At 30.7% G+C, this 23,235-nt stretch overlaps 2 protein-coding genes across 4 annotated transcripts; one reads left to right on the top strand and one right to left on the bottom strand.

Moving 5' to 3' along the window:
* Positions 1-450: 450 nt before the first annotated feature.
* On the bottom strand, positions 451-6,552 carry LOC105140816 (ABC transporter G family member 11). 3 transcript variants are annotated; one of them, XM_011047814.1, is made up of 11 exons: positions 6,406-6,552; positions 5,681-6,039; positions 5,147-5,436; positions 4,822-4,993; positions 4,594-4,716; positions 3,987-4,115; positions 3,649-3,843; positions 3,442-3,528; positions 3,040-3,312; positions 2,847-2,954; positions 2,131-2,723 (listed from the first exon to the last, which is right to left on the bottom strand). In XM_011047814.1, exons 2-11 carry the CDS (start codon positions 6,023-6,025, stop codon positions 2,379-2,381), a joined length of 2,067 nt encoding a protein of 688 aa, XP_011046116.1. In that variant the 5' UTR covers positions 6,026-6,039; positions 6,406-6,552; the 3' UTR covers positions 2,131-2,378. The 3 variants fall into 3 exon arrangements, with proteins under 3 accessions (XP_011046115.1, XP_011046116.1, XP_011046113.1); XM_011047813.1 differs by lacking the exons at positions 2,131-2,723; positions 6,406-6,552 and adding an exon at positions 451-1,012 and having other exon boundaries at positions 5,681-6,399; XM_011047811.1 differs by lacking the exon at positions 6,406-6,552 and having other exon boundaries at positions 5,681-6,399.
* A 7,097-nt stretch (positions 6,553-13,649) lies between these two features.
* On the top strand, positions 13,650-18,431 carry LOC105140815 (uncharacterized). The gene is made up of 6 exons (XM_011047810.1): positions 13,650-14,147; positions 16,188-16,408; positions 16,531-16,771; positions 16,901-16,986; positions 17,079-17,170; positions 17,691-18,431. The coding sequence occupies exons 1-6, from the start codon at positions 14,010-14,012 to the stop codon at positions 17,945-17,947; spliced, it is 1,035 nt and encodes a 344-aa protein (XP_011046112.1). The 5' UTR covers positions 13,650-14,009; the 3' UTR covers positions 17,948-18,431.
* Positions 18,432-23,235: the final 4,804 nt, after the last annotated feature.

The raw sequence follows: 23,235 nt of genomic DNA, 5'->3' as shown, positions 1-23,235 counted from the left end.
AAACCTTCATCGAGTTTTATAAGGATAAAATATGTAATTGCAACGTTGAGAAGCAAAATAGCCTGCCTCCGCTATATTCCAAACGGGGAAGGTTTGATTTTCTCCAACGTTGGCATGGCTTTCCAGTTCACAAGTCAAATACCTTCGAGTTCCAAACAACAATATTCTGACATAATTTAGCTATAATTTTTAAAGGGTATAAATTTGAGCACAAAAGTCACAAGACCTTAAATTGAAAGATCCCATTCCTAACAACAGCGTAGGTTTTGGGCCAGCGTTCTACTAGTGCAATGTACGGCGGAGTTTTTGAGGCCATTTCAAGTTTATATTTCTTCTTTCCACGTTGACAGAATATTAACGATTCAGGATCCCTTACCTTCCCTTCACTTCCCTTCCCTTACTTGATTGAAATTGATTCACAAACTCACAATTCGCAGTGCCAAATGCACATTATGACAGAGCCTTTGGTTTGTAAGTACACATTACACTGACAAAAGTTAGTTTTTGTCATCATCAACCTGCACCCTATGGTTGAAACACGTGCATAACTTGTTCTATATATTTAGCAAGTACGTAGTAGTAGTAATATCAATATCAATATCGTCTGTTTAAACTGGAAGAAATTGAGCATCATACATTAATCCATTAATTTTTGGCATTCCTTGATCTACCTTTTATTTGGATGATCGGCAACATAATTCCTCAAAGAAGGTGAGTGGGTGAGACCATCAGAAGCAACTGTTGTATTTTGAGTTCCATTCTTCTGCTGCATTCTTCTCCTTGCTATGTAACCTCTGATCCAAGGGGTAACATCCTCGCTGATCTTGATCATGATAAAGAAGATGACGCGGTAGATGACAATCATACTGAAAATGACACTGAGATCTACCCATTTTGACCGGTGCACATCAATCTGGAATATGTTTTCCAGTATGTACTCACCAGGTATCTTGGGAAGATCAGGTGATTGGTTGTCGAACAGCAATCCTTTCAGATCATTTTGGTATTGTCCCTGAAAGGCATACATAGACATGCCTCTTTAATTGCTTTCAGCAACCCTAAACCCTAAAACCCTAAACCCTAAACCCTAACCCCTAAAACCCTAAACCCTAAACCCTAAATCCTAAACCCTGAACTCTAAACCCTTAAACCCAAACCCTAAACCCTAAAACCCCAACCCCTAACCCCTAAACCTTACACCCCTAGCCCCTAAACCCAAACTCTAAACCCTAAACCTGAACCCTAGACCCCTAAACCCTAAAGTCCAAACCCAAACCCCTAAACCCCAACCCCAAACCCAAAAATCCAAAAATCAAAAGCCCTAACCCCTAATCCCTAGACACGAAACCACAAACCCAAAACATCAAAACCCAAAACCCCAAACCTAAAACCCTAAATCCAACCCTAAAACCCTAGACCCTAAAATCTGAAGCCCCAAACCCCAAAAACCATAAACCCTAAATCGAAAACATAAACCTGAAACCCTGAACCCTAAAACCAGAACCCTAAACCCGAAACCCTAAACTTGAACCCTAAAACCCTATACCATAAATCATTAACCTGAACCCTAATCCCTTAACTAAAAACTCGTAAGTCAACACGCCAAAATCAAAAACCCTAACTGAAAAACTCTAAACCTTAAATCCTATACCCAAAAACCCCGAACCTCAAGTCCCCATTTCCCAAATCCCCCAAATCCTAAAACCTCAAATCCTTGATAATTATCGATGAAGTACTCTAAGGAAAATACCTATAAACTAGAGCAATTGTCTGGCAAGACATACCGACTTGTGAAATCCTACTTTAATACCTATATACCGTATCATAAATAGAGCAATACCTATCAACCCGAGAACTCCAAGTAAATACATATGCCAACCTGAGCATTGTTGGGTGGAAATCTAATAACGACCCGAGCATTGTTGTGTAGAGACGTACCTCTAAAATTATGAAACATTTTCAATCTTCAAATGATTTTATGATATTAATTCATTTCTTTCATCCATTAAATCGTTTTTTATTTAAAAAAAGCATGATTAGCTATGTGAAAATTTTGTTCAATTGGTTGGTTTTTAGAACATAAACATGTTCTTCGAAATAATCTTGCCACGTGTCATCCTTAAAAAGCTAAGCTTTAAAAGGTACTGAGTTTACGTTTATAACCAAGGCATTACAGAATTTGTCTCTGGTTTGTAAGTACATAGCGAACTGCCAAATGTAATTTTTAGCATCATCAACCAGCTCTGTAGCCTATTGTTGAAACAAAGGTTATATAACTTATGCTCTTCAACAAACAACAACAGTAATAATATGGTCTGTTTGAACTGAAAGAAATTAAGCATGATACATTAATCCATTAGCCTTCGACATTCCTTGATCTATATTTCAGTTGGACGATTGGCAACATAGTTCCTCAAAGAAGGTGAGTGGATGAGACCATCAGGAGCAACTGTTGTATTTTGAGTTCCATTATTCTGCTGCATTCTTCTCCTTGCTATGTAACCCCTGATCCAAGGGGTAATATCCTCACTGATCTTGATCATGATAAAGAAGATGATGCGGTAGATGACAATCATACTGAATATGACGCTGAGATCTACCCATTTGGACCGGTGCACATCAATCTGGAATATGTTTTCCAGTATGTACTCGCCAGGTATCTTGGGAAGATCAGGCGATTGGTTGTCGAACAGCAATCCTTTCAAATCATTTTGGTATTGTCCCTGAAGACGCATACATAGATATGCCTCTTTAATTGCTTTCAGCTACGTAAAGATCTTAGGATTTATCGATATAATGTATGCATGCATGCAGGCAGGCAGGCAGGCAGGCAGGTTCAGTGTTACCTGTAGAGCCCAGAAGTGGAAGCTAATGTATGACATTGGGTATCTCCACACAGGCTTTGGTATGTCATTTGGGAGCCTAAAGTACCCAGATACTAGCATGAATATTCCCTGACAATGACATGAAGAAAACACGCAGTTAGTTGATTTATTTATTGCAAGTAAAATTAACAGAAGAATACATAAATATAGAAACCTGAATTCCAGCCCCAATGATAATGCCCATGAGGAAATTAGGGACAATGCTGGCTATGGTCATCATCAAGCTTTCAACTACGGTGACACTCGCATAAAGGCACAGCACGAAGAAAACATAATGTTCAAATCCTGGATGAAGGCGGACCATGAAGTAACAAACAGTTCCAGAAATAAAAGTTATCATTATCAGGAATGGCATTGCAGAAATGGTGTTGCTAATCACAAATGCGACCACACCATAGTGCCCATTTAGCCTCTCTCTTTGGAAGACCTGCGAAACGATAAAAAAAAAAAAAAATTAAACTAGCAAGCGCCATCATTATTGATTAGCAGTCTTGATAAGGCACCTGTACGTAACTCGTGAGCCCGAGTAAAAAAAAAAAAAAGAGTAATTAATTACCTTCATTTCCTCTACAAAGGAAGGAAACCCACCAATTGACATGAACGTGACAAAACCAAAGACAAATGAGGCACACGACCCTCTTGCCTGTTCCAGATTAATCGAGAGAAACAAGTATATTTAGTTAGAAGAGAAGATGTTTACTCCTCCTAAATAGCAACTAACTACGCTTAGGAGCATAGGATTGATATATTTCATTAACAGTACCAGTATAGAATTGTAACCCGTCCCCACGTTGAGATAGATAGTTCCAATGCAGACAGTGACCACAATATAAATCACTAGTCGAAGCCAGTAATACCCAAAGTCCCTTGACATGTTGATGAATGAACGCTTTGTTAAAGTGAAGGCCTGCATCAAGAAACTAGCCTGGCTCCCTCCTGCTTCTAGCACATTTCCTTTCTGCGACCAGACATCAATTACCAATTAGCTACTAATTTGAAGCCTATACAGTTGAAGAGAAGGCCTCGCTAAAATTAAATCAGTGAAGATAAATATTGATCAGATTGCAAATTGGAGAAGCACCACGAAATTAAATCACTTACAACTTTGGATATCTCCTCTACTTTTTCTCTTGCTGCATAACAGTACTGAGAAGTTCGATAGTGAGCAATCAGAGTTCTGATAGCTTCAGCCGTGGTTATCTTCTCCAGAGGATCATCACTTGCCTCAAACTTTGCAGAAACATAAGTTGCTTAAGTGAATTATCAATCAGACCTCAAGCAACAAATCAAAGAGAGGAAGATATATACAAACATGGAGATTTAGAATCAATTTCGGGAAGGAAGAGATGAAACTAAGCCAATACAATCATTAATTGCCCAATATTAGCACTCATCCAGACCCTTAAATTATAATAGCCTATGGCTAGAACTCGTCAATTTTGAATAGTTGGCTTAACGATTACATGAAGTCTTTCTCAATGAAAAAAAAAAACAAAAAGAACTGTGTTTTTAATATCATCTCATCATTTCTGTCATTAATATTATAGATGCAAGTCGATAATATGTCCTTAGCCTCTAAATTTAAGAAATTGCTAGTGCACAAGAAAGCTCAAGTATACAAAAAAAGAATCAGAATTGAAACTTCATTTTTAAATTAAAAAAAAAAAAAAACAATTCGAAAACAATTAATTAAGAGAAAATGAGATACCCGCAGTTTCATGGACCCTTTCAAAGTAGCCTTCACTTTGTCGAAGTCAGAATTGATGCACCTAAGGAAATGATCAGAAGGGTTCCTCAAAGCAGGGCAGGGAAAGCCAGCTTGTGCAAAGAACTGTAAGAAAGAGCTAAAAATGATTAACAGTTTGAATTAAATGAAAGGGATCAAATGACCATTTAGATTAAACCAAAAAAATAAAAAGAAAGTGACGTTTCTTGCCTCATATGCCTCTGAAACCTGACCGAAGTAAACAGTTTTGCCTCCTGAAAGTAAATACAGTCTATCAAAAAGCTCAAAAACCTCACTGCTAGGCTGGTGTATTGAAGCAATGACAGTTCTGCCATCTCTAGATAAGCCGCGGAGGGTCTGAGTTACAAAGAAAGCAGAAGCACTGCCACATATATAAATTATCAAATAATTATTAGAGTCTGATGAAGGAATTGGAAAGGGGAACGCCATGATTTCATCAAAAACAAAAAACAAAAAAAAAACGGAATGTTAGGAAACAGAATAGAATCACTGCCATGAGAGGTGAAACATGCACCTATCAAGTCCACTAGTTGGTTCATCAAGAAAGAGCAGTCGGGGCCTCATCAGGATTTCAAGAGCAATGCTGACCCTTCTCTTCTCTCCCCCACTGATCCCACGCAAATGCCAATTCCCAATAACAGTATCGGCACAATCTTGGAGACCCATCTCTAATATGGTACTCTCAACCAAGGCACGCTTCTCGGACCAAGGCATCTTATCAGGAAGACGTAGCCGAGCTGAATAGGAGATTGTTTCCCTCACCGTCAGAGTACCAAGCAAGTTGTCATCTTGTGTCACATAGGCCTAATTAAGTTCAAAAGGATATTATAATTAATTAATAATTTCTGATTAATTTCCCTCTTGGAATAACAGAACATACAATAATATTGCTTAAACTATGTTACAAAACATGTGCTAGTGATTAATTACACGTAACTTAATTAATTAAGAGCTAGAAAAACAGTGCATATATGTGGAGTATGGAGTAAGAAACATAGAAATGAAACTAGAAGAGTAGGAGCTACTAGCTAGTGTAGTCAGTACTGACAGCGGTCCCGAAAGAGAGCTTGGTTTTGCGACCATTGAGGAGAACCGTTCCAGAGAGGAAGGCATTAGCAGCAAGGCGACTAGATAGAGCATCAAGGAGAGTGGATTTGCCAGAGCCAGAAGGACCCATAAGTGCAGTGAGAGTTCCAGGCTCTGCATAGCCAGTAAGTCCCTCCAAAACCCTCTGTGTTTCTCCATTGCTGAGGGTAACCATCACAGTCAGATCCTTCCATGTAAGCCTTGCCGACACATCTCCTACGAATTCTGTCTTGGTTCTGTCCCTCCAAAGGGTCTCGCTTAGAGGACTCAATCCTACCATTATTCCATCTGCAACCTCTGATGGCATGCTTGCCTCTATCTCCATTGTTACATTATTCGTTGATGGGTTCTTCGCCATCCTTTATATGTATATTATTATAGCTTGTCTTGATCAGGAGAGAGATGGGACGCAAGAGAGGATTGAGCTAGCAAGCTAAGGTAAAGATGCAGCTGGAGGTATATATTGTGTGAATTTGACCGGTGGAGGAATAGAGTAGGTTAAAATAACGAAGTCTCATGCAAAAACAGCCTCAACAGATCAACAACTCGGTTACTTTTGCTTTGTCGTCTTTGGTGTGACAAAACAAAAAACCTGACACCAAGCAAGCTGCAACACAATTTTTACCACTTTTCAACTTCACATAAAGGTCATGTTTGAGATCCAGCTACCAAGCAAGCTAGCTAGCTTCAAGAATCGATTAGATTCGAGTAATCTCAGACATAACCGAATAACAAAGTTGATGCATCGAATTAGCTAGAGGAATTGTGAAAGAAATACTTTAACAAGAAGATCGTAATCTTCTTAAAAAGAAAAGATGATGATGATGATGATGATGATACGAGTGAATTGGTTAGCAGATATTGGATGCATCAACAAGATTTAGACTACACCATTTTTCCCATTATTATCCAATAAATGAGTTCTGGTAGATGGTGGCAGCAGCATTTAATTCAAGACCGACCCCCATTTAAAAACCCAGTTGTTAGTTTTTCATCTTCTATTTCTACGACATGATTGGTTTAAGTGTATTTTAGACTATGCTTGCCTCTACACGACAAACATTTTCAAAATTAATTACCATGATTATTACATTTCTAAACACCTCCATCCTCCATAATAAATGATGAGAGTGACTAGTTAGGTAGCAGTGGAGGAGTAACTCTTTACCGCCCATCACTTCGGCCATCACCTCTCTCCCTTTCACACCAACAGCCCATTACTTTGGTCAGACTCGTCACCTCTCTTCCTCTCAACACACAGCCCAGTAAAATAATACCATATCGAGGATGATTACTTGTTTTCTTTTATAATAATTTGTTCTTAAAAGATCTTAAATGGAAATAAATAAATAAAATATTATTATGAATTTTAATTTCAAAAGAAAACATCAAGCAATTAGAGAACAAGAACAAATTGATTTTTAAAAACTGTGGCAGCTATGTGTGAAATTACAATTATCGAATTTCGTTTACATCATGCATACAAAGTACAAATAATCAACTAATTGAAAAACAATTATAGTAAATAATTCATTCTTCAAAAGGAAGTTGATAATTATAAAATTTTTGTATTTAAAAAATGATTAAATTAAATATATTATTTTTCCAGTTCATTTTCATGAAATAACTGAGTATATATCAAAATAATTTTTCATGATAGGAAAAAAAAATCAATTCCAGACAAGCAAACGCCCTTATTAGGCTTCGTGGAGAAAATGTAGTTGGGCCAGTACCATCTGAAACCGAACCCATTGTCAATTGGAAATGGAAGGCAAATGCCCAGCAATGAAAACGCAAGTCCCTCTGATTTAAGAAGCTTAAAGTGGGCTAGAGATACAAGTTGTAGCTAGCCTCGAGTTCCAGGCCCGGCTTTCCTCCCCTTTACGGATAATCGAAGACTAGAGAAACTAGAGCACTGATTATTCTATTGCCTGCTGCATGTTGAAACTTTTCTAATTTAAGCGAGCAAACCAAAACCTAACAACTTAGAAGTTAAAACTCGGATCGTTTTGTTTGGTTGATATTCTTTATATTTTTGTTTTGAAAAACTTGTTTTTTAAATCGAAAACCAGCAACTCAAACTGCCAGGAAAATCATAGTAAAAACATATAAAATTGGTCTCCTTATTGATGGTTATAGCAAACAGTATTCTTAGTGAGCTCCGAAAGTGGGCCATAAAAATTGTCCCCTGTATCATTGTCAACCAATCAAAACTTTCAATTTATACGCGTGTATTTATTAGAAAAACGAGATCCAATAAAGTTGGGCTAATAAAAAACCAATTAAAAACGACCATGTAAAGAAAAATAACTTCAAACCCCTGGAAGAAAAAGGGAAGCATTTCTTTCTCCCTCTTGAATGCGGTTAGCTCGCTCTTCAAACGACTTCTTTTCGTTTGATATACATAGCGAACAGAGCCATATCTGTACTATTTAAAATGCCATACTGATATTTTGACACTTCAAAACAGTATATTGCCTTGGAGATGCTCTCCCTTTCAAATACTATATGGTAGGGATGATTAGTGTTTTGAAATAATTATAAAGCCGAAGATAAAAGATCTTTTAAAACACAGGATAAATAAAGTACACTAATGGGCTGGACATGATAATTTAAATAAATAAATAAATGGTGAAAAGTGAAAACAGAGGGCTCTAAGCTTCAACCAAAAGATGAAAGGATCAGGACTACAATGAGGTGGGGAAAAAGAGATAGAAATATTGTGGTTTTCACAGTTACCTATTCATAGTGCAAATGAGTCTTAGGAAGCAACATTTTTTTTTAATATTAATTTCCAATGTCAAAGTTAATTGTTAATAAATGGAGATGATTGGAAGTAATATTCAGGACTAATATCCTTGTTAGTTATATTAATTTATAGCTTAGAGAGTAAAGAAATCTAAATGATTCTTTAAAAAAAAATGATGTTGCCGTGGCATTATTATATAGGAGGCAAATTGCAAAACTTAAATTTAATGGCACCCTAACAAAATTATAATTAGGAATAAGTCTCTTTGTAAAAAATGTATTAATAACATATTGATCTTTTTTGCTTTGAAAATTTTTATAATGGAACTTGTTAAAATTTATTCTTAAGAAATCAATAGGTGAATTATAAAAATTGTGATAATCAAATGAGATTTTGTATGTTCGTGGATGCATGGCCGACATGGCTCAGATGTGTATGACATGTTTGTTGAATGATTATGTGACAGTGACACGACAACTAAGCGATAGGATGTCAAACATTTAAACACTCGACCATTATATATTTTGTCCGAAAAAGAAAGAAAGGAAAAAGAAACCGTGGATGACATGAAAAATATTATTGTATTTTGCATGTTAAAAAAAGTTGTGGAGTTATTGTAAAAGTTTCCCGGGTCCACCATTTACATATTATAAAGGTGCTAGATTGTGTGATAAAAAATAATTCGAAAAATATTTTTTAATTTTTAATTTATATAAAAAGATGAGTGCAAAATTTAATATGTAACATGTGAGATGAAAATTGCTATCCACAACTCAAATAAGTGGCCAGAATAGTTAAAAAAAATCCATAACTCAAAAAAAAATAGAACTCAAATGTTATTGATTTGATAATAATTGCGAGCAACAAATTTAAGACCATTAAAAAATTGAAAGCGGGGACAATTTTTATTATGCAAAACAACAAATGATGAATGAAGATATTCAAAATAATACATGATTCCAATTTCCAATCATGACTAATTATGTTAACTCGTATAATGTTTTTTTCAAGTTTAAAAGAGCAAAATAAAATTTCTTTCTCAAGCATTATAAATTTATTTTAATGATAATTACTGTTATATTAAGGTATTTGAGAATGTAATTATTATTGCTTCTAAAAATATTTTTTTATTTAAGAATTATTTAAATATTTTTTATTTTTAAAAATTATTCTTGACTTCAGTATATTAAAATAATATTAATTTAAAATAAAAAAAAATATAAATATAAATTTTTAAAAAATATTTTTAAAACATAAAAATAAATAAAATCATTATCTTCAATGAGTCGTCCAAGGAGATTGCTAGCTGATTTGAAGGGATCCTTGCATTCAAGTGTCTCTCTCCGCCTCTATGGATTGGAAAACTTTGAAAAACGACGCTGTAATTGGGTGTAAATTCTATCGGTCTGAAAATCGCAAGAAAAAAAATAAATAGCAGCGGTCCCTCCAAAAAAAAAAATTGGAATAGTAAAATTAATGTGGTGTTTTTTGTTTTTTCATGGACAAACCATGCCTCCTTGTAGCATCAAGTCTGTACGAATTTTTGACGAGCCGGTGAGTTGTAAAAATATCGGAGCGAACTCTGTCTCCAGGCCATGATTAATCATTACGGCCCCCCCTGGAGTGGGAGAGAGAAAGAGTGAGCATGGGAAGTGGACTGGCTCTCCCCCTCGAAAGAAAACATTTATGTAGGAGAGAAGCCTACAAAACATCCGTTATTAATCACTGGTCCTGCGGTGAGGGATATCGAATTATGAAATTGAAACAAGCACGTGTTCCAAGCATATAAATAATAATATTTAAAAATATCTCGATGAGATAACTAAAAAATATTTGTGATCGTTTGACACTGCGGCTAATAACGGAACATGGCAATAACAAGAAGCGTATTTGGTTAATACAAACCATATATATATATATATATATATATTTTACAGACCATTAATTTTCATCTGTTTTTCTTTTCTCTTTTACGTAAACATAAATGATGGAGACTGTATCCACTATTTTGACCGGACCAGTCTCAATTTAAAGTTAAAAATTTATAGAATCTGGTACAATCCAGTATAATAAAAAAAAATCAAAGTAATTTTTTATTTTTAATTATATTTTATTTAAAAAATTAATATTTTATATTATTTAATACCACTATATAAATTTAAAAAATCATTTAATGTCATAATATTTATAGAATTTGATTGTAATTTTATTTTTATTTTTAATGATATTTTACTTGATATTGATGTGCACTCATGAAACTATAGTTCTTATCAGATATATTTCATTCGTTATAGAATTATAGACAGTTTAATATAATAAAAAAATTATTTTATAATAAATATTATTTATTTTATGATGTAACAGCAGTAGTTAAATTTATAATATTTAAATTAAAAATCATCAAAATATATATATAATCTTAATTTAAAAAGCATTTTTAACCAAACATTTTAAATTATTTTTTGTTCAACTTCGATTTCAACTATATTTTTAACTAAATATCATATCAATTTTAATTAAGAATATTTTTTATAAAATAATATTTTTCAAATTAAATATCATATCAATTTTAATTAAAAATATTTTTTATAAAATAATATTTTTCAAACTACAACCAAGCGGCTACCATAATACTAAATAAATTCAAAGTAATAATAAATCTTAAATTAAATCCAAATCAAATTTTTAACCAATTATAATCTTGTTTTATAATATTTTAGGATGTAGTTAAAATTATGTTTTAAATTTTTTCTAATAATATTAGATATATAAAAATAAAACTTTAGTATATCTCAGTGACTATTTTTCATTACTTTTTTTTTCCTTCTATTTCTCTATTATGTCATGTTATGTCAGTTTATCTTTCTTTTTTTCTTGTCCATGAGATATTGAATCTTATTCACTGGTTATTTCGTTTTCATAGGATTTTTTTTTATTTTTTGCGCATAATAATTCATTTGGATGGGACATATATTTTAAAACAGACAATATTTTGTAAAAGTGGTTATATATAAAATTGATATTCAAAAAACGCAGTTGTATTGTGTTAAATACCTTTTCTACCATGTTTTGCTTTTTAAAAAAAATCTACCAAATTATTTTAGAAAGCTAAAAGTCCCCCTGTGACGAGGTTTTTTTTTTAGCATATTTTATTTTAAAAAAAAGTTAATGAAATAACATAATTTAAATATGATTTTTATAATTTGTTGCTATTTAAAATAATAATATCTAATAAAAAATATTAAATAGACTAGAGAGAGAAGCCAATCATAACATGTATAAGTATTTTTGAAAATGTTTTATTGTTTAAAAAAAGTTATTTTTTTACTTTACTTTATTTTAAAAATTATATTTTTTTAATATACTAATATTAAAAATTATTTTTAAAAAATAAAATAAAATTATTAAATATATTATTAAATAAAAATAATTAAAAAACAATCATTAACAATATATTAAAAGACGTGGAAAAACTATAGTTTTTCCACTCCTTTCACTTTTTTATTTTTAATATATTATATTATTATATTATATTATAATCATAATTAACGTTCCCATCTTTAATATATTATATTATTATAATTACTATATTATAATAATAATTATTATTATATTATGTTATATTACAATATATACTAAAAATTAAATGAAACACTATATTATTTGTTTTTTAATGGTTTTTGTTTTTTTTAATAAATTTTTTTGTTTAATCTCAGGTTTGATGGGTTAATCTGATTTGACGAGTAAACCTGAATTTTTTTCTTTTTAATTAATTTTTTCATTTAGTTTAGTTTGTTAATGTTAAATTTTTTTATATTTAATTATAAGACTTTCATGACAGGTATTCTGGATTTAATAGGTTAATCCAGTTAATTTTGGGTGAACCCGTTGATTATTTTATTGTATTTAGTTATCAAACTTTCATTGCGTGAATCATAGGGTTGAAGGGTTAACCCAATTAATTCAGATTATTTTTTTTCTTCATTAGTTTTTTCTTTTTATTGGTTTTTTACTTTATTTTTTCTTTTTAATTAATCTATTTAATTATTACATTTTTATGACATGAACTTACATTCAAACTCACATCTAATACTTCAAGGTTTGGTGTTGCAGCTAGACTCACTTAAACTTAAGTCGTGTAAGTTTAATATTATAAATAACATTCCTGGATCAAGCATTACAGATAAATCCAAGGCTTTTGAGTATATCTTTGCAGAAAGACCTAATACTTTTTTATTTTAGTATTTTTTATGCAATAAAATAAATTAATCTGTGGTATATGCCTTTATTTTTTTTTTATTAAGCCTTTTACTATTTATAGCACAGTGCAATCCATAGTGAAAAAACTTATGCTTTTAATTTGTTTATTTTTTATAGTTTCTTAATATTAAAGTTTTTCTATTTAGTTATCAGGCTTTCATGACACGGATCTCGAGTTTGATAATTTAACCTAATTGATTCAGATTTTTTTCCTTTCTGTAGGTATTTTTCTCTTTGTTTTTTCCTTTTTAATTAAACTTTTTTAAAAAAGTTTAGTTCATTAATATTAATTTTTTTTTCTATTTAGTTATCACATTTTCATGATATAAATCTCATGTTTGACAAGTTAACTTGATTAGGCAAGTTAACCCAATTGATTCTGATTTTTTTTTTTTTCTTATTAGTTTTTTTTTCTGTTAGTTTTTTAATTAATCTATTTAATTATTATATTTTTATGACACGACCATGTTGTCAGACCTTTATCCAATGCTATTATGTCTGGTATTACAACCAAAACCACTTAAACTGGGGTCATACAAGTTTAATATTATTATTAATATTATAAATATTACACTTAAGTTAGACATTATAGCCAAACCAAGATTCTTAAATATTATTTTACAGAAATAATTAATACTTTTAAATCTTAATTTTTTTAATATTTTTTATGTAAAATAAATGTGCAGGTCATGTATCTAGTTAAATATAAAATTGCGTAATTGTAATTGTATACATTAGTTCTAGTAGCGTGTGTGTATATATATATATATATATGTAGGAGTACTGTTGATTGATTAATTAACATCTGATCTCGGTTTGAACTAAATTTTATTAATTAAAGCAGCTAATACGCCCTAGTAGCTAAAAGCTGCAACGAAAATTAAGCAAATTAGAGAGTTAATTAAGGCGTTGGTTTGTCTGTCAGCCAATCCTTCGTTTTCTTCTGCATTTTTTCTTGCTGTTATCTGTATTTATATGTCTTGATATCAATTTATTTCTCGAGCTAGGAGAGCTCTCTTTCTGTGCAAGAAATGAAACAAAATTTGGGGTTTGATATTTTGCTTCCCTCTTTAAGATCACGTGTATTTATATGTGTGGGGGTGGGGGGTTTAAAATAATAGCGAAGAAATCGCCAAAATAGCTAGTTTGAGGTGTCTCTTAATAGTGCCTGCCTGCAGCCTGCTTCTCTCTCTCTCTCTCTCTCTCTCTCTCTTATTTATACTGCCCAGCTAACTTCGACTCAAGAAGAGTACTTGGCGAGCAGTGAATTAGTATCATCATCATGGTGGGCATGGGTGGTAGAGAAAGGTCATCGTGGTCTGTGTTGATGCCTTCAACAACCCAGCAGCGGCACCCCTCCAATCTCGAACGCTTTCTTCAATGTGTAACTCCAACTCCTCCTTCTAAATTCCTTCCTCAGGTACCGAGTCCTTGCTGTATAATTATTAATGTGCCCTTTAATTCCCTTCTTCTCTCTCTTTTAATTAGATGTTCCTTTTCTTCTATTTATTGAAACACTAGGATTGGAAGAATTATTTGGTTGTAAATTCATAATCCACTATTTTAACAATTTACCATTTAGCTCTTAAATATAATCGTCGTTTTCTTAATTTGTCCATACATATATAATATACTCTATTTAATTAGAATAATGTTTTTTTGGGCTCTTTTGGCTTTTTTGTTTTGTTTGTGTCTCATCAAGGAAACTATAAATTGAAGAGGAAAAAAGGAAAGAAAAAGAAACGCTGCTGCTATATTTGATCTCAACTGTTCAGCCTTTACTTTGGGGGAGATGTCGATGACCTCTGCTTTTTTTTCTTTTTTTTACTTTCCTCTTTTTTTACTTTTAGGTACAAAAAATGACTGATGAGATTGGCCACGTATTAATAATATTCATGACTCCTCTTCTTGTACTGTGTGGGCCTAAGTAGATTGACATGATTTGTCGTGATGTAACCGGGCATGGCCCGTTTTCAAAATGGCCTCATCCAGTTCCAGCAGAATACTTGGCGGATGCCGCGAATATCCTCATCCTCTAATTGAAAGACACTCACACGCGCGCGCACACACACACACACATTATAGAGATGGGATAATGTGATGATTGTCTCTTTCTTTCCTTTTTCTATCTTTTTTTTTTACAGCCGCATGAGTTATTTGCCATGTGTTTCCCGTTGCTGCAACTCTTAGATTGGGTTAACTTTTTGCAAAAATATTTTGTAATTAAAATATATATTTTTAATTTTTTAAACCTTTTACTTTAATACATAAAAATTATAAAAAACATTTTAAAAAACCAATTTAATACCTTTTAGAATAAAAATTAATTTAAAGACCGGATTGAACCACCAAAATAAATACAACCTAACGTACTCTGGAAGAGTCCAAACAGATAAAAGTTGTAATCTCTAGTAATGAATTTTTGAATTTTAGTCCTTTTTGATGCTGATGGCAGTGACTAAGTGCCAGCTCTTCTTCTTCTTTCTTTTTAATTTAAGCCAAAATGTCACAGTCCCTGGGCCCCTGCCCTGGATGATGGATGGATTGGTCCTGGGCACGTGGCAGTGTGATTAGGAATCTTTTTATATCGCTTACCAGATCCAAACATATAGCGCCCGCCGCATACACACACATGCATGGTCTTTCTTGTGTAGTTGTTTGACTCCAGGATCTTTATGGACTCATTGTGTGTTGCTTCGCGCTCAATTTGCAGTTTCTTTTGCAACCCATTAAAATAAAATAAAAAACCTAAAAGATAACGAGGTGATTTATTATCTGCTTACCACTACAGCCTTAGCCCTTCTCATGAATTACTATTTTTTTTTAGTTTTTATTTTTTAATACTAAGTTTATTGAATAATTAAATTTCATAAATTATTTAATTTACTTTTTAAACACCATAAATTTAAAATGTTAATTAAATCTTATAATTTTTATAATTTATTTTTTATAAGGTTATATAATCTTAAGTTAATTTAAATTATTTTTGTGTCATGTTTTATTAATTTTTTAATCTTAATTTTATTTTTTAATATTAAATTTATTGAAAATTATATTTTTAAGTTATTTTAATTTATTTTCTATGAGATTATTACGGTTTTATAATTCAAATCATAGATTTAACAAAATAATTTGGTAAACTTGACTATTTTTTTCTAATTAATTTTTTAAAATTTTATTTTTTAATATTTAGTTAATTAAAAATTAAAAATTATAATTTATTTTAATTTATTTTTAACTAATCTATTCAATAACCGCGTAGAAGCATATAAAAACACAAGAAAGAAAATATAGAAACCTATAAGATTTTTTTTCATTTTTCCAAAGATAAGGAAAAACAGCCAGCTAATCTTAATTCTAAAAGGAACAAAATCTCTCCTTGGTGGGTTAGCCTTGTACATGCTCTTGGAACATCTACTGCTGGTAATCTTGAAAATTTGCTTTCTTGAATACTCTGCAGAGCTGCATTCATGATCTAAATAGCTTATGGCAACCACCTGGTACCAAGGATATGATTGAATATTTCACTTTGGGAGATTTATGGGGTTGCTACGATGAATGGAGCGCATATGGTGCTGGCACCCAAGTAGTATTGAGCAGCGGCGACACCATTATGCAATATTATGTCCCTTACCTGTCAGCCATTCAGATTTACAGCAATAAGTCGGTGGTGGCTTCCAGGTTTTGTAACCTTTTTTCTATTCATCTTTTATCTACCAAAACTTTAGCTGATATATAGCAGTTCCGTTATCTCTGATGATTTGCGGCAGTTAAGTTGAGCTACCCCGCTTTTCTTCTTGTAGGAACTCCAGAGAGTATAATGACGTTGTCGAACTTGAAAGTGATTCTTGGAGCGATGACAGCATGAGTCATAAACCGTCCAGGTCTCTAAGCAACAATTCCAGCAAGACATGGGATACCATTTCCGAGGATTCCAGCTATGACCATGAGGGTTGTTTGTCAATGAGGGATAAGCTTGGCTATCTGTACTTTCAGTACTTCGAGATATCTTCTCCTTACTGGAGGGTTCCACTTATGCATAAGGTTATTTTTTTTCTTCCAGTAATTGATTTCGATTTAGCAGTAACAGCCCTATAAATCCCTAGAAAATGATATGCTTTTGTCTTTATTTCTACCTAGGTGCATGCATGCTGATTTATTAGTTATTTTCAGGTAACTGAATTATCAAGGAATAATCCGGGATTAATGACACTTAAGAACGTGGATCTTTCTCCAGCAAGTTGGATGGCAGTTGCTTGGTAAAAGTTATTAGTTCTTGCATTTGTGAGTCCAGCTTTTTTCTTATCCATAAAAAGGTTGTAGTAATTGTACGGTCTTGATTGTTGATTAGGTACCCTATATATCATATTCCATCTCAGGGAAACGATAAGGACTTGTCAACGTGCTTCTTGACTTATCATACACTGTCATCATCATTCCAAGGTATCTTAATCTTGCACCGTTAATTTATTTCCACATTTTTGTCTGGCTTTTTCGATTTTCAAAGAACGAAGCATCTTTGTCTCATTTCTTTCAGTATCATTTTTTAACATGGTTATCCAAAATGACATGGAATTGCTGATATCAACTTTCCTGGGTTAGCACAGTTTCAACTTCTTGCACTGCCATCCTTGTGTTTTATAACGTCTGATGCTTTACAATGTAGACTGAAAGCAGTGCATTTGATAATGCCTTTCTGATTATTGATGTAAATAGGTATTAAACAGCTCCTACGAATGAAAATCAGGAGTTGATTGGGTTGTAGACTTTTCATGGCTGTAATTCTTGTTTTGCTCATTGCTGTCTGCTTCCATGTCTATCCAATGTGGGAACTTTTGGCTTGATTTGTTCCATGGCCTTGCAGATCAATCTACTCTTCGCTATACATCTATCCATTTTAGAGTCAATTGTTGTCACCAATGCTTTTAAGTTTCTTCACCTTTGTTGGCCTTCGATTCTGCAGATTGTGTCAATGGGGATGATGACATTGAAGCAAATGGAGCCGGAAGTGAGCAAAAGGGAGAAGGAAATGGTGAGATTTCCCTTCCCCCGTTTGGTCTGGCCACGTACAAAATGCAAGGGGGTCTTTGGATAAACCCAGAGACATCTGATGATGAAAGAATGATCTATCTTGAAAGTGCTGCTGGTTCCTGGTTGAAGCAGCTAAATGTCCACCACCATGATTATAACTTTTTCACCAGCTGCCACTGCACCATGTAAATTGGTTTGTGCTTTAACTTGTTTCCCTCCTAGCTTGGTTCGTGTTTCTCTAGTGATTCCGCAACCTCCATGAAAGCAGTCCCTCTTCGACAGTTGTGACTGCTTTCAGAAACTAATTCGTTTCGATATTAATGTACAACTATACTAAGCGTTCTTGGGATCGATAAGCATATATGTAAATGTTTTCAAAGCTAACGTGTTTTTCACAATCCATGATTCCCCAAGAATCCAATGGCTTCTTGATCCAGAAAGTTTTGTTAGAGGGGGAGTTTGTTTTGTGGACTGAGTTTGTTTCCTTCGCAAAGAAGGAGAAGAGAATACAAGTAAGAGTTTGTCGAATGGCAACCTAGTTTCTTTTGTATCTTATTATCCGAACTTGTATAAGGATTGGTTTTTTAGTTTATCTGTGAAAAGGATTGTAAAATGTAAATGGTTTTGGTTTCTTTCCTTCTAGTTCAGAATGCACTAGCTACTCATGAGAAAACCATGTGCAAATTACACGAAATTTGTTAATCATAGATCGTCTTTGAAACAAAATTGATAAAATTAAAACGTTTGGGACTTAATTGATAATGGAGTTGTATGTTTGGGACTAAATTGACATTTCTCCTTTCTTTTTTAAGCACACTATCAACTACTACACTAAATAAACTGGGCTTCTAATAAGTGTTTTTTTTATTTTTTTTCACGTATTTTTCTTTTTCTATATATTCATTCTTGATTGAATTTTAAGTTGGTTGTTACTTTTTTTTTTAATTTTATCTTCTATTTTTTTCTTTCCAAGTATTTTTTTTCTTTTCATTAAATGCTTTTTTTTCTTTTTCTTTCAATTTTATACTTTAATATTTATTTATTTTGAATTGGTTATCATAATTTATTTTGATTGAGATTATCACAAATAAACATTTTGTTATTTGATTAATACTTAATTTTGAAAATGTTTATTTTTTTTTATCATGTCATTAAATAAAAAAATATTTTTTTTTAAAAAAAACATCTTTAAACCTAATAGAATCCATGATGCAAGTTTGACAAGTTAAGTCGTGAAGTTTTAAAAAAAATTAAGTCAAATTATGTTTTTACTAGTCGTTCATTTTATTTTTAGACCCATCAAATAGACTTGATTACATATGAATAAATCTTATATGTGCTAATTTTAAAACAAAATTGAGCAAAGAATCTTGTCGGAAGGTTTTAAGGTTGATTTGTTGGGTCTGATTTAATAATAATGTCAAATAATTTTTTTTTTAATTCTATCTTTCAATTTTTTTGAATATGTTTTTGGATTTTTTTCAATTTCATTCTTTGATATTTGATTGATTTTTTAATGATTTTTATAATATATTTTATTTTGCTTTTTATGAGGTTACTGCAGTCTTAAATAAACATTTCAACTTTTGGTTAGCGTTTAATTTTGAAAGAATATATTTTTGTTATTATATCATTACATAAAAAATAGTTTTTTTTAAAAAAATAAAATTGTTAAATTTTATAGATTTTATGATCTGGGTTGTACGTTTGACAGGTTAAACTGCGAAGCTTGGATCGATCTAATGTCTTTATCTCAATTTTTTTAAAAAAATATCATTTTGAATTTTTTTAAAATCCAAATCATATTTTTTTTTTTTACCATTCATCTAAGTTATCTTTAAAAATATCAAAATATACATTTTATACAAGTTAATTAATTTTAAATTCAAGTTATACCTGGAATTAGGTCAAGTTTATTGTGTCAACTAGGTGTGTTATTTCTATTAACAATGCATATTTTTTCTCATTTCACTAATTAAACTTTTTTCTTTCTGATTAGCATGACTTCATATGTTTAGGTTTCCTTTAATTTGCATATCAAAAGTAAATATTTCAGTGGTAAATTAAGGATAATTTTGCAAAATAAAATTTTAGTTTCTAGTTAAAAAATTAAATTAAAAAAAGGTTCAAATTTAACAAAAAAAAAACTCCATTTAAACTTGGGTGCCAAAAACTTCACTATGCTCCCTAAAGTTTTACTCTATATATTTATTTGGTCCTTTTAAAAAAAATTACATATGACTTCAAACCTTATTTTTTTCACACTGTAATTGTTGGATGTTGAGACAAGAGATTGCCTAAAAGTTGAGAAGATAGAAAGTACTTTGATGATTATATTCTAATTATCATAAAAGCTAATTTTCATATTAACAAGTTTTTTTTAAAAAAAGTTATTATATATTAACCATGATATAAAAATTAGATAACAATGTATAAAAGTTTTTATATTTGTTAATGTTTTGTTTTTTTAAAGTGATTAGATAATGTTTTAAGGTTGAAAATTTATTTATTCAAGTTTCTAAAATATTCTTAAAATATTTTCATGTAAAAACAAATTAAAAATATGTTACTCAGATGAAAAAACTCATACTCAAAATTTAATACATCTTTAAAAGAAAACCAACTAGGCTCATGAGCTTTGGCTTCTAGATCCAACACCCCTTGATACTCGGTGTATGAGCTGAATTTTTTTTATTTACTTCTCATTACTTTTTTTCTATTTAAATCTTAATTAATACTCATTTTTTTATTTTTTTAATTATTTAGTTTATCTTTTAAATAGTGATTAAACTTTTTAATTATTTCTTTAATTTCATAATACCTTATATAAATAAGTTGCTTGCAATTGTTTTCATCTTGTATTTTTTATAAATAAGTTGTATTTGCACAATGTTTTTATAAAAATAAAAATCATTTGTTTTTAGCATTCAAAATTAACCACTAGAAAAAAATAAATAAAAGTATATGAAATAATTGAAATCAATTGCTTATTAAATAAGATTCGATCGTCTAAAATAAAGTTTGAGGATCAAATTGAAAAAAAATTATACACTGACAAATGTACAATAAAAATCCCACATATTTTAGTATATAAACTAATTAGGTGGTTTGTGTTCCAATACAAGCCAATTTGTTTATAAAAATTATATAAAAAAACATGGGTTTGGCATTGCCACTAAACTTAAGACTCTTAGACTTGGAATTGTAGTCATATCTAACCCTTTTGAGTCTGGCCGCAACGTGAGGCCCAAGAGCATTAGGTCTCGCTGTGATACCACACCCAAAAGTAATATTTATAATATTAATTATAATACTAATAGTAACATTTATAATATAAATAATAATATTTTTATATTAATAATAATATTGTTTGACCCAAGTTTTTATAGTTTTCAATCATTTCAAATCAAATTTATGGTTTTTCTTCCATAGTAATAATATTTTATTTCAAATTTAACAACAATAACAATAATTTTAAATCAAATTTATGGTTTTTTCAATATTAATAATATTTTTTCAAATTTATTAATTATTATAAAAATAATAATATTTATAATACAAATAATAATACTTTTTTATATTAATCATAATCAAAATAATATTTATAAAAAAAAATAAATTTAATATTGATAATAATATTAAACTTGCATGACTCAAATTTAAATAAGTATGACTGCAACAATAGGTCTAAAAGTTTTAGGCCATTCTTAAACATTAGACCCAAGAGTTTTAGGTTTGGCTACAATGACGAACCTATTAGACTTGAGTCAAGACATTGAATCTAAGAGCCTTGGGTTCTAAAGTCAACCCAAGAATCTTGAGTCCTGCCACCTGACCCATTAGCCTTGGATCCAAACATTAGACCCTAAAGCCTTGGGCCAGAGGAGTTACAAGACCCAAAGGACTTTGTTCTGCGTCCCCGCTACACTTAAGCAACTTGGGGTTGGAATGAGTGAAGTGTCCCCTTTCAACCCCAAGTTTCTTGGGTCTAAAAGGAGATGTCAAACCCAAGTTAATAATAATAATAATTGATTTCATCCTTCAAATCAAAATAATATTTATTTCAAATTTAATAATATTAATGAATTTAATAATATTTATAATCTTAATAATAATACTTAACTTGTTTGGTCCAAATTCTTATAGTTTCTTTCTTCAAATAAAATTTATGGTTTTTCTTCTATAGCAATAATATATTTTAAATTTTTTTAATTATTATATTAATTATAATTAAAATAATAATATTTATAATACAAATAATAATATTTTTAATATTAATAATATTATTAAACTTGTCTGATCTAAGTTTAAGTGACAACACTAGCCTCCTCTTAAATGTCAAATCCAATAGCCTTGGGTTCTGATATCGGACCTAAACGAATTGGGTACAACACTGAATCCATTACTCTTGAATCCAGACACCTGACCCAAGTGTCATGGACCTGGACGTCGAATCTAAAAGCTTTAGATCCTAACGCGGAATCAAATAGATATGGTTCTGGATGTCAGATCATAAATATTTGGGTCATGACACTCGTTCTAAAAGCTTTGGAATCCAATACTGAACCCCAAAGTCTTGAGCCAGGTAGGGCTACAAGATCCAAGATACTTGTATTTGCAGTCCTGCTATATCCAAACAACTTGAGTTAAGTATTCCTTCCAAACAACATCTAGAAGGGAATGTCAAACGCAAGTTATTAGTAACAACAACAACAACAATTAATTTTACCTTTCAAATCAAATATATATTTTTTTATAGTAATAATATTTATTTTAAATTTAATAATATTAATTAATTTAATAATATTTATAATATTAATAATAATATTAAATTTGTCTGGCTCAAGTTTTTATAATTTTTAATCTCTTCAAATAAATTTTATGATTTTTGTTTGATAGTAATAATACATTTATTTTTTAAAATTTATTAATGACGACGACATCAACAACAACAACATTAATATTAAACTTATCTGACTCAAGCTCTTATAATTTTTAATTTTTTCAAATTAAATTTACAGTTTTTTTTTATAGTAATAATATTTTATTCCAAATTTAACAACAACAACAACAACAACAAGAATAATAATTTTTAATTTTATTCTTTAAAACAAATTTATGGTTTTTCTTCCTTTGTGATAATATTTGTTTTTCAAATTTATTAATTACAATAACCATAATAATAATAAGCATAGTAATAATTTTTAAGTTTACCTTTAAAATCAAATCTATGGTTTTTTTTCAATAGTAATATTTTTTTTTTATTTTAATAATTATAGTAATAATAATATTAAACATGCTTGACTTAGGTTTTTATAGTTTTTAATTTCACCCATTAAATAAATTTATTAATAATAATAATAATAAGAATAATAGTAATTTTTAATTTTATCCTTTAAATAAAATCTATAGTTGCTTTTCAATAGCAATAATATTTTTTTAATAATAATAAAAATAATAATATTAATAATATTATT

The sequence above is a fragment of the Populus euphratica genome, unplaced genomic scaffold, assembly GCF_000495115.2.
Source record: "Populus euphratica unplaced genomic scaffold, PopEup_1.0 scaffold109.1, whole genome shotgun sequence".
In the NCBI taxonomy this organism is placed as follows: domain Eukaryota; kingdom Viridiplantae; phylum Streptophyta; class Magnoliopsida; order Malpighiales; family Salicaceae; genus Populus; species Populus euphratica.
Note: the sequence above shows the minus strand (reverse complement) of the source record. Positions and strands in the feature narration are given on the sequence as shown.